At 39.6% G+C, this 14,429-nt stretch overlaps 2 protein-coding genes across 4 annotated transcripts in view; one reads left to right on the forward strand and one right to left on the reverse strand.

Moving 5' to 3' along the window:
* The window catches only part of DOCK8 (dedicator of cytokinesis 8), a 127,468-nt gene that overhangs the window by 53,355 nt on the left and 59,684 nt on the right, over window positions 1-14,429 (forward strand). For all 3 annotated transcript variants that reach the window (XM_054032720.1, XM_054032721.1, XM_054032722.1), the window contains 2 exons: window positions 426-519; window positions 2,106-2,268. In XM_054032720.1, coding sequence (XP_053888695.1) covers window positions 426-519; window positions 2,106-2,268 — 257 coding nt within the window. The remainder of the gene's footprint in view (window positions 1-425; window positions 520-2,105; window positions 2,269-14,429) is intronic.
* LOC128839606 (uncharacterized) lies at window positions 4,072-8,391 on the reverse strand. The gene is made up of 3 exons (XM_054032723.1): window positions 7,846-8,391; window positions 7,164-7,274; window positions 4,072-6,138 (listed from the first exon to the last, which is right to left on the reverse strand). Exons 1-3 carry the CDS (start codon window positions 8,338-8,340, stop codon window positions 6,025-6,027), a joined length of 720 nt encoding a protein of 239 aa, XP_053888698.1. The 5' UTR covers window positions 8,341-8,391; the 3' UTR covers window positions 4,072-6,024.

Genomic DNA, 14,429 nt, shown 5'->3' on the forward strand with positions numbered 1-14,429 from the left:
AGGATAATTCATACAAAACACAGAGTTACCCACTCACTCTTTGGGTACGTCCAGACTACCTGCCGTATCGGCGGGTAGCGATCGATTTATCGGGAATTGATATATTGCGTCTCGTTAAGACGCGATATAGCGATCCCTGAATGTGCTCCCCGTCGACTCCGGAACTCCACCGGAGCGAGCGGTGGTAGCGGAGTTGACGGGGGAGCCGCGGCCGCCGATCCCACGCTGTGAGGACGGGAGGTAAGTCGGAATAAGATATGTCGACTTCAGCTACGGTATTCTCGTAGCTGAAGTTGCGTATCTTACATCGACACCCCCCCCCAGTGTAAACCAGGCCTTTGTCTTGAAGACATATCTAATTCATGAAAGTAGGTAACCATACGATGTACCCTTATAGCAGTATTCATTTGTCTTTCTCCTGACAGGAAGGAGATCGACTTAGTGATGAAGACCTATTCAAATTTTTAACTGACTACAAGAGATCTTCCTCCTTGCAGAGAAGAGTGAAGTCCATCCCAGGTATGGAATGTGTTTAGGATGGGATGAGATATAGGCACCTAACTCCAGTAAACACCAATGAAAATCTCAGCCCTCCTGTGCAATTATCCCCTTGGTTTTTAGGGCTATAAGTTGTGTTATGAGGGAACTTCCTTATTTTATTAATGACTTCATCAAGCCAGCCATTAATTTTTGACCTTCTAATTTGTTCACCCCGGCAGACAGAGATTTATAGTTATTTTTATATTCTAAATTAGTTTGTTTTCATCAATAATTTACAATAGGTTCATTCGGTTTTTTAGTTTTACCTGAAGTTTTTGAGGAGAATGGGATTAAAGCAGAATCTCAAGATCCTTACTGGTTCCCTAATATCTTGTTAGAACAGGGATTAGAGATTGGGTTGGGTGATTAAAATGTTTAGTCTCTTTCCCTTTTAATTGACCCAGTGTTAATTAAGCAGAGGCAGAGACTGAATTTGGCCTCTCACAACAGCTTGACCAACTGGTGCTTTTTTGTGATGGCTTCCTTGTGCCCCAGATTCTAAGCTTTCATTTACAATACATTATGTCTCTAGCCCTTGTGGTTGCTAAGAAAAATCTCTAAAAAGTGAACTGAATGTAACCACTGCAGGGATGACTGCCCGGGTCTGTAGGCAGCCTGAAGAGCAGCTCTGGACGGTGTGAACTGCTCCCATTCATCTCAATAGAGTATTAAATCTTAAGTTTAATTATGACAGTTTAAATGTTACCATTGTTAACAGTTTCACTGCTGGTCACAGCAAGCAAGAGAAAATTTGGAAAATCATATTCTGAAGATCTGCACCTCATTTTACTATCTTAAGTAAGGCAGTGCTTGCTTTGCGCACAAAGCTAGCGAGAGCATCACTACTTTATTTCCAATTCAAGCCCTTAACAAATGTTATCCTTTTTGAATCGACAAGACTAGAAAGTCAACTCAGTATATGGTATCCCTTCCTTCCTGTCTACATGTGAATGCGCAAAGAGTCTTGTGTCTTCATCAGCTGCTCCATATATTAAGTGTCAGGACAAGATCAGAAATGAGGATAATTGAAGCTGAACCCAGAAACCACCTCCATTAGAACTGGTTCGGTTTTGGTGGCTTTCTTGATATGGACATATTATTAAACTGGAAGACCAACACATTCCAAAGTTTGTGTGCCAAGGAATGCCACTACGTGGATGGGGATAATGTAGGTGCCAAAAGCTTCAATGGCGTGATAAGATCGCCAGTGATGGTCATAAACTGAATATCCCATGAGATCACCTTTAGGACCTGCCCAGAGATCAATCTGGGAAGTGCTCAACCTGCAAGGAGGCCATGTTCCTTTTGGATTTACTGTGATGATGATGAAACCTGAAGAGAGATTTTATCTTGATGTGTAGGGATCTATGTAGGTTACTTCCCTGTGTATTCAGATAACGAAATACTTTCTCCAACCAAGATTTCTTTCTCTTGCAGTCCTCAAACTAAAAACCCAAATTCATATTTCCTAGTTACTTCTTTTGACCTTATGCATGTTTGGTTTGGTTTTATTTTTCATTACTTATTTTTAATGGTGGGCTGAGCTTTCATGTAATTTTTTTAAGGATCACTTAAATTGGAGATCTCTCCAGCTTCAGAAGTCCTCAGTTGCTGTCTCACCCCTGAGTTATTACAAGTGAAACCATTTCCTGAAAACCGCAGTCGTCCTCAGAAAGAGATTTTGGAGTTCCCAGTTCGAGAAGTGTATGTTCCCCACACTGTTTATAGGTAAGAAAAATGGATTTTTTGAAAACTGTTAAACCCATATTCCAAAATAATTATGGTATAATTTTTCTCTGATTCATAGAAACTAGAAATTGAAAAACAAGTTAGGTTATCTAAGCCAGTAAAGTTACAACCATTCTTTAATCTCATTAGCCAATACAAGATAGGATCCCTACTGTATGTTCTGCCGTATATTTTCCAGTCCAATTGTAAATGTCATGAGCAAAGTATTTCAAAAGTGTTGAGGAACCAGCAGCTTTCATTCACTTCAGTAGGTACTCAGACAACTTTACATAGCTGCTTATATATGAATTTAGGAACCTAACTTTAGGCACCCATGTTTAAAAATCTTAGCCTTGAAGTTCTGACTCCCAGTCTTTTTTTCTAACTATAAAATCCCATTGACATCCGTGGAAAACAGATGCCTTGAATTTTAAACCGCTCATGACACAAGACTAATTATATTTTCATTTGTGATTTTGTCGCATCCTTTATCTTGTCATATAATAGGAGTAACATTCACAGCATTGGAGCATATTTGTACTGAACAGCTTTTGTAGTTACCATGTGTCATCTAACTACCCAAAGATGCAGTTTATTGCTCTGTATACTCCATGAATAAGATCCCTTCTCTATATCATATCACTTCGTAAAATGTATTAGACTATTCTGACTGATTAAAAAAGGTAAAAGTTCTAAAGAGTACAAATCAAAATAGGTCCCATCATTTCTTACTAGCCTGGCAACACATTAATCCCAAATGAGCTATGAATATCAAGGGAATATTCTTCAACACACTGATGTACTGTATGGTAATGCTAATAATACACAGGATGGAGATTTGTGACTCGAGGTATGTTCTGGGATTATGTATAGATTTAGCTGTAATATTTGAATTTGTTTTTGAAATTTGATGAAAGGAACAGAGAATGTATTGCAGATTTTTTTTTTAAATCAACAGCTGAGTATACTGTACAGGACTGGGACTTGGACAGCAGGGCCAGTTTGATTAGCAGGGGAGATGTGACTATCACAAATGAGTCAGGGAGTGTGACGCTTCCTGGGGGGTATCCAGGTGTAACAGGGTGTGTCTTCACTCCTGCCTTCTTGCCCCACAGATTCTGCCCATTATCCACTAGTGTGCATTCACAGCATCATTTATTTTTGAATGCCTTCCACCAGTACCACTATAGTCCCTGTGCAACAGTCTGTTTGAAATATCTTTAGCGCTTTTGGCCCTCTCATCAGGACCTGAGGGAACAGAGGTCTCCCTTCCCTGAGTCCTATGTGTGGCTGGGCTCAGCTAGCCCTGTTCCCCACTCTCACTCCCCTCTGCATTTCCTTCCTGTGCCTCTTTCTCAGACTGGGCTGATGGGCTAATTGGCTCTGTATCCCACCCAGCCCACCAGCCTGCTTCTCTAATTATCTCAGTCAGCTGTCTCTGGGGAACAAGTTGGCGTCTAAGTGTGTTCACTGCCTACACTCTGTCACACCAGGGTTGTGAGACACCTCGCTACCACCTCTCCTTAGCATGAGGAAGCCTTGTCTCTGCCTGTTGTGGGTCAGCTTTCTAACTCCATTGGTCACAGGCAACACAAGCACTTCCTTCCAGGCTTCCACAGGCCCCACACTCTAGCAGCTACAGGTTAGCGATAGGCACATTCCAACCCCAAGCATCTCCTTGGAGTGCCCAACCCCGTTCCTCTCCATTTCCAGATTAGCTGCTCCCAAAGTACCAGTGCACCCTGGCTTACCAGTTGCAGCTCTGATCACTGCTCCGCTTAACTCACAGAACTTAAATAAGAGTATAGTGAAAACAAATAGCAGTTTTATTTTAAAAAGTACAGGGATTCAAATAATAGCAAGTAGGAGTACTGGAAACAAAAGATTACATGTAAAATAAAAAGGTTATGTGCATTCTAGAGCCTAGATTTAATTAACTAGATATTTCTCTGTTTTATAGAGCAATGCTCACCCAAAGTCCTCCCAGCATCTTGCAGCCAGACTTGGCTGTGATCACCCTTTCATGAGGCAAGTCCCACTGTCCACTTGCCTCCTCGGTGAAAGATGCAGGGTGTTTCTTGGTACCCCTGGTACTATCAGGACAGTCCTTTGTTCTTTTTCGTAACCAGGACACCCTCTGCGGATTGTTTGTTTTTTCCTGGGGTCTCCCTCTCTTGTTCACTTTGCAATCTTTTTTTTAATCAGCATCTGGCTCTGTATGCAACTAGGTGAGACACACAGTGACCAGATGGGGAGAGAAGCATTTGCTACCTCCTGCTCAAAAGGAACCTGTTGCCTCTCGTTACCTGCCTCAACGCCAAGGTTTTGAAAACATAATTTCCAGTATAGATGCTTAACTCCTGCAATACTATTTGTACGTACATTTCAGAATGGTTATGACAACCAGTGGGCTGCACTGGTATAACCGAGACGAGAATTTTGGCCCTTAATTTGTAAGGAATGCTGAAGGATGAAGAGATGTGTGACTGATCTCATTGTAAAGATTTAAAATTTCATGGGAGTAGGAAAATTAACCATCTGTAAGTGGTTTTGGTGGAGCTATTTTAGCAGTAAAGATGCTTTAGGAGTGTCATTATTCCAGTATAGTACTGTGTATCTGTGCTGTTCAGCCACTTGAGGGTGCAGTTTCTTCACTCTAGACCCAGACACGTTTTAATGAGGAAAGTTGCAGTGTCTTAAGCATGTGTGACAGAAGATGGAAATTAATTTCTTTTTCTCCATTTGCAGCATTTCGTTCAAATATTTCTATAACTCAAGTAGCTTTCCAAGGGGTTTAAATTGCTCACTTCATTTCTCTTTGTTTAAGAATATGGGTCCCTGCTCATGTATTACCCTCAGAGTTCCTGCCATCAGAGGCCCCATTTATGTCTGTCTTGCTACCTCCCTGCTTCTTTATAGATCTCAGAAAAGAGCAGTACTTAAGCCACTGCTATTGGTAGAGGGGATATGACACAATATCCCACTTCTTGTTTTTACTATCCAGCCAGTCCCCACTTGTGCTCAGTGTGTGACTGTGTGTGTGCATGTGCACACACACACACCTGCTTATAAGGTTTCCTGAAGTTACTGTAATTTTTTATTTTAGTGCGCGCGCACACACCCAAAAGCAATGAATTCTGTTATATGTTACTTAGCATAACACAAACCATGGAAAAATGAAAGTCTAGCAAACAGCAATCTAGTGGCACAAGTATTCCTCCTGCATATAGCTTGTGTATCAGTGCTTTCAACTGATGCATTACATCCGACATGCCATAACAAATTGCATTCGTTATGTAATATACGATTGGTGAAATGTATACCATATGGCATGATGATCACTGTGCAGTCAAGTCAGTCAGCTGAGAAACTGAATAAAACACGGATTTCCATAATCTTCATGATAAAGCATAGTTCTAAGAAATGTCTAAAAACACTTTTTTAAAAATCAGATGCACTCATTATTTTCAGTACCTTAAAATATTTGCTTTGTAACTAGTGCTTACGGATCTACAACATTTCTGTTAGGAGCAAGCTAGTAGGTAACTGTCATATTCACGCTACAATAACAATATTTTTGCAAAACTTTTCAGCACCTTGGCCAGGCAGTTTGTTAAAAGATAACAACTATTGAACAAGATAGCCCCTAGCTATCTTGCATATTAGCCTTCTAAATCAAGATAGAAATCCTAATAGCATATCTGCATTTACACTGCATAGATCACTGGTAAAATATTTTAATCCTGTGATTGTCTTTCATATACTCTCATGTACTGATAATGTTGTGTTCTGCATCTCAGAAGAATCTGCTATTTTCTTCCTGATTCCATTGGTCTTCAGCTGTCTGGCTAGTTTGCTTTTTGGCCTAACCTGTGTAGCAAAAGGTAACGACAACAATGCAATGTGGTTAAAAATAAAAGAGAATTACAGAAACAGAAAGTGAATGTAAGTCATTTATAAAGTATACAGGGAAATCATAAGTTTTTCGTTCTATAGGTACTAAAGTGAACATCAGTCTTCTAGAGATACATAGGAATCAAATGATTCCATTAATCAACAAGTATGCATCTCCGTTCTTTTGGCAGGCAGAATGTTGAGACATTAGACTGCAGCCATTGAATTCTGAAACCAGCTCCGCTACTGACTCCCTGCATAGCCGTGGGCGAGTGGCTGTATCCCATTTGTAAAATTCCTGCCATGCAGGAATGTGACATGGGTTGATGATATTTATACAGTACTTAGAGCAGGGGTAGGCAACCTATGGCATGCGTGCCAAAGGTGGTACGCGAGCTGATTTTCAGTGGCACTCACACTGCCCAGGTCCTGGCCACCAGTCTGGGGGGCTTTGCATTTTAATTTAATTTTAAATGAAGCTTCTTAAACATTTTAAAAACCTTATTTACTTTACATACAACAATAGTTTAGTTATATATTATAGACTTATAGAAAGAGACCTTCTTAAAACGTTAACATGTACTACTGGCACGTGAAACCTTAAATGAGAGTGAATAAATGAAGACTTGGCACACCACTTCTGAAAGGTTGCCGAACCCTGATTTAGAGGATTAGTGCCAGCTTTTGGTATTGGTGTTGTTTGAATTCCCAACTCCTGGTGCCAAGAATTTTGGCAGATCTCTTGTCTTTCATCTCCCTTTTAGGAAAAACATATCATGACTGTTTCCCCCTATAACAGGAAAAGCCCTTGAGGCAGGGACCCTCTTTTTATAATGTTTGTACAGCACCTAGTATGATGGGTTCCTAGGTGCTACCATAATACAAATAAATAATATTCATAATAATGTTACCAGTTCAGTGGATCACTGTATTCTTCCAAACTCAAAACAAAGGCCAGTAGTGAAAAGGTGAATGGGGAAGAAAAGTTATGAAGAGCCTACCTTTTTCAGTAACTTTTGAATGAGTGCATCTTGTATACTAATTTGGTCTTGCTGCAGCTCCACTTCAGTAAGCAACTCATCAATTCTTACGCTTTGAGTTTGCACAAAAGACTAAGAAAAGAGGTGGGGAGGGAAGAAAAGATTACTTTGAAGCTGCAAAAATCTTTGCTGTGTTCCAAGGTTTGGTCACAAAATACTGGGGCATCTTCAATGTGATTTTTTATTTTTTTTAGCTGGAGGAATTATCAGAAATAGAATAGAACATTGTTTTTAGAGGCAAATCTTGTAGTCTCCATGCAGGCAAAATTCTCAATGAAGCCAATAAGAGTTATGCCTGAATAAGGACTGCAGGTTTTGTCCTACTTTTAATTGTATGTGGTAAATGAATTTACCACTACAGATTTTGAATAATAATTAGTAATTATTAAGCTATACAATGCACAAAAATAAAGACAGCTCGTGCCCGGAAGAGCTTACACATAACCACATACGTCTTAAATAAAGAAAAAAATGCAGAGCAAAACAGACAAGCCTGTTTTCAGCTCATATGGTAATAGATTTATGGATTAAAAAAAAGTCCTATGTCTAGTATCCACTTTTACTGAGAATCACTATAAGTAAATATATAATCATGCTAAAAGATAGATTAAGAAGATCAGGTGTTAAAAACTCCAGTACTTACCATAATGTCAGTCATACTCACTGACGTACTGGTGTTAGTCTTGTAATTTAGGGCATTCTCTATCTTCTCCTCTAAAAATTCCAGCTTGGTGTTGAAAGTCATTCTGTAGTGCATCACTTCACCAAGCTGGTTCTGGAGCTCTGCAGAGAGCCTGCCCAGAACTTGATTCCTAGTTTCAAGTTGCTGAGTTTTCTCCATAAGACCATTTCTCAGCCTCTTATTTAGGCTGACCTGCTCCAGTAATTCTATCAAAGAGTTGTTAAAAATGCTGAGCTGTTGAAAGATGTAGGTAATTTTCTCTTTAGTATGGTCAACCTGCTCCTTTAACCCAGCTCCAAGCTTCAGGACACCCTGAGAGAGCACACGGATTTCCTCGCTGGAATAATGAAAGTGGGCACCTGGCATTTCTTTCTTGCTTGATGCATAGTTGCCTTTGGTTACACTGTTTAGAGAATGTGCAATACACAGGAGGACCAAAACAGATATTTTGTGCATTGCAACTTGTAAAGATTTTTAGCCTCCTACAGATCTGCCAGCTTGTTCTAAGAAAAGTTTCCAAATGGACCACTTTGAAGGTCCCAGCACAGTGAGAGAAAATGTGAATGCGATCAACAAAGTATTTTCAAATTCCACAGGTTAACCCCTAACTTCCTATTGCAGTTAAAGAGCAGCTGTTTAAATAGTGGGTTAGTGATGAGTCTATGCTTTGAATTCCAAAATATTTTGCATTGAAATTATATAAATCAAAAACATCCTGGGAAAAAGAAGATATTGAAGCATGTGAGATGATGTATCATATCACGTAATACATATGACTACACAGGAACATGTTATCAGTATTTTGGGAAGTACTAGATTACATTAAATGTCATGTACCTACAAGGATAGTGTTATTTATTAAATTTACAAGGCCAAAATAATTTCATCATAATTATCAAAAGTATCAGAAATTAGGGCTATTTAAGGAACATTTTCAAGAAACTTCTTTTGTTTCTTTCAGGCATATTGTCTGCTGTATGTTAAAGCCTAGAGTTAATGATCATCAGAAATTTAACCATTTAGTTCATTAATAAAGATTTAATGTGATTAGATTTGGAAGTAGATAGGGTGACCAGATGTCCCGATCTTATAGGGACAGTCCTGATTTTGGGGTCTTTTTCTTATATAGGCTCCTATAACCCTCCACCCCCTGTCCCGATTTTTCACATTTGCTGTCTGGTCACCCTAGTCAACCCTTCTGCTGGTGCAGTTGGAGAGAACCTAGACCTGTCACGGAATGAACAGGAAAGTTGTGGGTCCACAAACATTGTCCCTGAACAAGTCCATGAAATTCCCCATTCCCTTTTTTTCTCTAGTACTCACAGAAGGCCCTTGGGACAACATACTTTGGGGGCGAGCCCAAGGGAAGGCCTTACTCCTGGCTTATCCAGTGGATATCAGAGTAAATATCAGGTTTTAATGGTACTTGAAACATTATCATCTCCCATTGGGTCCCTTGCACAAGTGTGAATGGGCCTTCCCTCTAGATCTCCAGGATTCATGGGGGCTGTGAGGTCAAAACCGATTGCCTCTTGTGCATCCCACAAAACACCCACTTGAGTGGATGGTTATTTGGAAAATCCATGAGATGGACCTCACAGAGTTATACCCAAACCCCCTAATCTGGATCTGAACACAGACTCCTGAACTGATCTCTAATTTTAAGTATAAGAAAATATTATCCAGGCTATTATCCATATTAAAAGTAAAATCATATTTAAAAAAACCAAAGAACTACGGCCACCTTGAGAATTTATGCATGTACTTCCTTTTAAAATAATATAGCATATTAAAATTCTGCTGATGCACCATTTCTTCTGTGTTTTCTAAGTTATTGAAAATGAGCTTATATAGTCAGTAAAATAACTGCAATTTGGGATAAAGTTTACAGCCATTTTTCTGAAGACCTAATAATGAGTGAAAACAATAGAACCAATAGAGACTATCTTGACATATACTAAATAACTGCATTATTTGTATGTATTACCATCAGCAGCAAGTGCCCAGGTTAATTTAGTGATCACAGTACATTTGCATATCAGTCTGTGTTATGTATTATTAGGGTCTACCTAGAGATATATTGAATTTTATGTGTGGTATTTGTGTCCTAGTCATCCACAGACATATCTATTGTTGATTAAAATTTGGAACCCAGCCACACTGGGATGTAACTCACAAGTAGCCATGTAATTTAGTATGAAGAACTACCAACCAACACAACCAATAATTATGAGTAATGGCATTTAAGCACAAGAGGGTCAAAGTCTTAAAGCCTGTGCATATATTTTATTTTGGTGGAGGATAGATCTGCTCCGCCCTGACCATTGAACATGGTCAAGTCAGTGCAGTCAAATTTCATGGAGATGTAAGACAGGACAGCAAGTTCAGACCACAGTGGAGTTGTACAGTGTGCAAGTCAGGGCAGGGTTTGACCCCATTGTGTTTAGACAGAGCAGTACAGCTGATCTCTCTTCAGAAGGTTCTCCAACCCAAGTCAGTGTTATGTGCACGGTAAGGGTTGTTTCTGTGAATCGGTGGTTTTACTGAGAGACTCTAATTAAATTAGATTTGCATAAATTTTATGTTGTCATCTTTATTTTATTAATTATTGTCTTGTGGACTTGCATGAACATTGTTTTGTTATTATCTTGGCCAATATTTTGCTCTTCTTTTGACATCAAAACGTCTTCTCCACAGTTGAGCATTTATATTGCTTTGACAGTGACTCGCACAGAAATTTTTCTACCGTCATTTTTGACCTTGTAACATGGTGTCCAAACGCTAGCACTAAAGGAACTCAACTTAAAAATCAGACTTGTGTCTGAAAATGTTGTACCTGCTATAGTTACAAATCCCAACTAAAATTACTAAAACTGAAAGACATTAGAGAAACATATGTTCTTCTGTTTTAACAGTATGTTTACCTTTTACATAGTCAGGCTTCACTATTCCCCTGGATAGTCAGTTGATTTTCCCAGGGTTTTGTTTTGTTTTTTTTGCGTGTTGAGGTTTTTGATGCAGCAATTGAGGAGAGAAAAGCATTTGCAAAAATAGACACATGCAGCTGAAAGTAACAAAACCTGGCAGAAAGACTTAGAAGCAGAAGTAGTACCTGAAACTACTTACATTTAAAAAAAAAGTTTTAGATCTCAAGATGGTGGTGTTCATTTAACACTAGCCTGAGAACAGTAACTGAATCATGCTATACCCCATTTATTTGTATGTGAAACTAGCATCACTGCAAAATACTTGAGAGTACCCATAGAGGATTTTTAAAGAACACCAAATAGGCCTAAACTGGTGAAATCTGGGGTGGTAGGTGGTTGTTTTTAATTAAACTACATTGTACCTGAAGTTTGATGTCTGAAATCTGATGCAAGTCATCTTCAAATTATGTTGGTCTGTGTTCAAAAAAACAGTTTTACCTTTCAAAAAAAATTCTGGGAAGAAAGTTTGCAATTGGGCTGACATCATTTATGCTAAAGTTCACCCTAGTATGATTTTGAAATGCTGAGATTATTATTATTTGGTGTATGCAATTGGCCAATCCACAGCGTTCTTATCAACAATGTTCAAGGTACAAAGACCTCCAGGAAGTTGTCATTTTTTCAGTCTTCAACAATGTGTGTCATAGTTTGTGGCTGCCCACATTGACATAGTGGAGGTTTCTGAGATAACAAACTCAAATAGAGATGTTTATAATGGCAAAGCTAACTCAGTCTTTAGCTGCAGTGATACTTGTATAATGCTGGCTAAATAAAGGAACAGTTTACAGTACAGCAGTGTGAAGATAATATCCCACAACTAGAAACAAGAATCAGTGGCTGCAGCTGATCAAATTCCAGAGTGTTTTGCCCAGCATAAGTGCACCATCCTAGAGGTCGTAGGGTAAGGTATCCCTTACAAAAATTAATCTCCATAAAAAGCACTCACAAAAAATAAAAAAAGAGAGAGAGAGAGAGAAAGAAAGAGGGTCAGAATGGGTCAGACCCTGAGCCCTGATGTGGCCCCTTTGCATTGTCACTTTACATCCCACCCAGCTCTACTTCACCCATACCTGCCTAGTCTTACTGGCCCTCACAAGGCTGATTGTGAGACACTCACAATCAGCCTACAAACATGTAGGCCCCACACTGAAGTGTCTGTGCTAGACAGCACTGGTTCAGCAGCTCCGACCCCAGCGGCCTGCCTACAGCCCCACTCTGGCTTCCACCAGCTTTGGTTACTAGTTGCAGGGTGAGCCCAACACACTCCCAGTCCCAAATTTTCCCCAAGCCGTGTGCTCTGTAATGTCCTGCCTCCTCCTGGGCAGTTTGGAGAAATAATAAAGTTTGTTTGTTTCTCTAAAGACACAAAAGCCACCACCTTGCCACATTAACTGGAGTTAAGATTCACTTTAATTCAAACACAGCACTGGTGATTTAGATTAATAGTAAAACAAATGTATTAACAAAAGAAAATAGGATTTTAAGTGAGTTTAAGTATAAAAGATAAAGTTAGAAAGCATTACAAGCAAATAAAAGTGAAAACATGCCTCTAAAAGTCTAAAACTTAATCTAGCAAGGTACAGGTTTTGTTCAAAATGCTTTTTCTCACCTATATTCAGTTGCCAGAAAGTTCAACCCCTCCTTGGTGGAAGGACCCATCTTTCTCAGCATGCAAGAGCTCTGTTCCTTTGTGTCTGTCTAGTGATGGATGCAAAGATGGCTTCTGTCTTTGCTTATATCTTCCAAAGTTCAGTGGCTTTGTTTCAAGAGGCAGGATGACCTCATGCTGTTCTTCCCTTCCTGTCTGTAAATGGGGCTTCCATTGTTTTGATTCCACCATGCATAATTTTTATAGTAGACAGGTAAATAGCTACTTTTCTCCTGTCTGGAAGGGAACCTGTTTCTCCCTGTTTGGACACAGACTTTAAAACATAATATCATTTAGTATCCATATTTCCTCATAGGGTCTCAATACATACATTTCACAGAGATATTAATCACCAGTATGTCATTAGCTTTCAGAAAAGACCTCACTCTATACACTTCTAGAATATAGCAATATTGTATTCAATCAGTTGATTCAATTGCTTATCATTTGAAGTTCACCCCCCACCCCTGTAATTATACACCAGTAAACCTTTGCAGTGTATTCTTCTGAAAAGTAAAACCCAGAACCAGCTTCTCTCTCCTGCTGGGGCGTAGACGCCATGCTGTCTCCTCCCTAACTTGTTAGTGTGAGGTTTGCCTCCACCCCTTGTTAGCTTGATAGGTCTGTTTACTCAATATGTAAATAAATTCTCATTGTCTTTCAGAGTACTTTGGAGGAGTGGGGTAAGTTTAGGTTGGATATTAGGAAAAACTTTTTCATTAGGAGGATGGTGAAGCACCGGAATGGGTTACCTAGGGAGGTGGTGGAATCTCCTTCCTTAGAGGTTTTTAAGGTCAGGCTTGACAAAGCCCTGGCTGGGATGATTTAGTTGGGAATTGGTCCTGCTCTGAGTAGGTGGCTGGACTAGATGACCTCCTGAGGTTCCTTCCAACCCTGATATTCTATGATTCTAAGTGACTCCCAGGAAAGAAAAACACATGCCTTTTTCTGGGGTAGACTTGTTTACCATCTCCCTCTGACATGCCTGGTTTAAACACACTTGAGTCATAATTCTAGCATACATCTGTAACTTTTAATACCCACTGCACAGATACCTCACAGAAGAATATAAAATAAATGATCAATGAGTTGTTTTCCAATGATAACTTACGAGGCATATTTTGTACAAGGATTATTACAGTAGTATGTAGGGTGTGAATACAAGAGTGCTTAGTGTCCAAGAGGGCCATGTCCGACTCTCTGTTTTCTCTCCCTCTGTCAGGGTGGCTTGTAATCTGTGTGAAGCACCTGTGCTCAGGAGGCCTGCCAGTTGTATCTGGGTCATGCACAGTGGGAGGAAGCTCCATTTACCTTTATCCTCCTGACCTTACACAGACCAACCAGGACTTGCCACAATCTGGCCCTTTCTGAATGCAAGATATTTAGTGCCAGATGCTGCCCTTTACTGTCCCTAGTTGTGATGGGGTTTGCAAATGTGAGACCAGTGGAGATACATGAGCATAAAGGGGGTCAGAATTTGGCCCTTATCTATGTACTTGCTGGATTAATTTGTACATTGGCGCCTCCTCATATGTGTCGTCAGCAGAGAGCTCTCTGTTTACATGTGATTTTACACATCTTTCATCTTAAGTCACATCTAAATGTAAAATCCAGCACCCAGGGTCATTATGTGGATTTGTGACACCCTCTATAGAGCTGCGGATCCATAAACCAATGAACAGATTATACAATCTCTCCTATATGTTTTTTTTCGTCTCTGACAGGTGTAATATTGATAATATCCTTTGTTTAATAAGTCATTCGGCCAAGCATAATTCAATAGAAGTTACCAATATATTTTGCACTTTCCTTAGCTGTTTCATAACATCATGTTGAGAGAACCTAGCTGAATGGAAATTGCATATAAAAATGTAAATGGTAGATTGCATTACTCTGTGAGACTTGGCACA

The sequence above is a fragment of the Malaclemys terrapin genome, chromosome 6 (assembly GCF_027887155.1).
Source record: "Malaclemys terrapin pileata isolate rMalTer1 chromosome 6, rMalTer1.hap1, whole genome shotgun sequence".
Classification (NCBI taxonomy): Eukaryota; Metazoa; Chordata; order Testudines; family Emydidae; genus Malaclemys; species Malaclemys terrapin.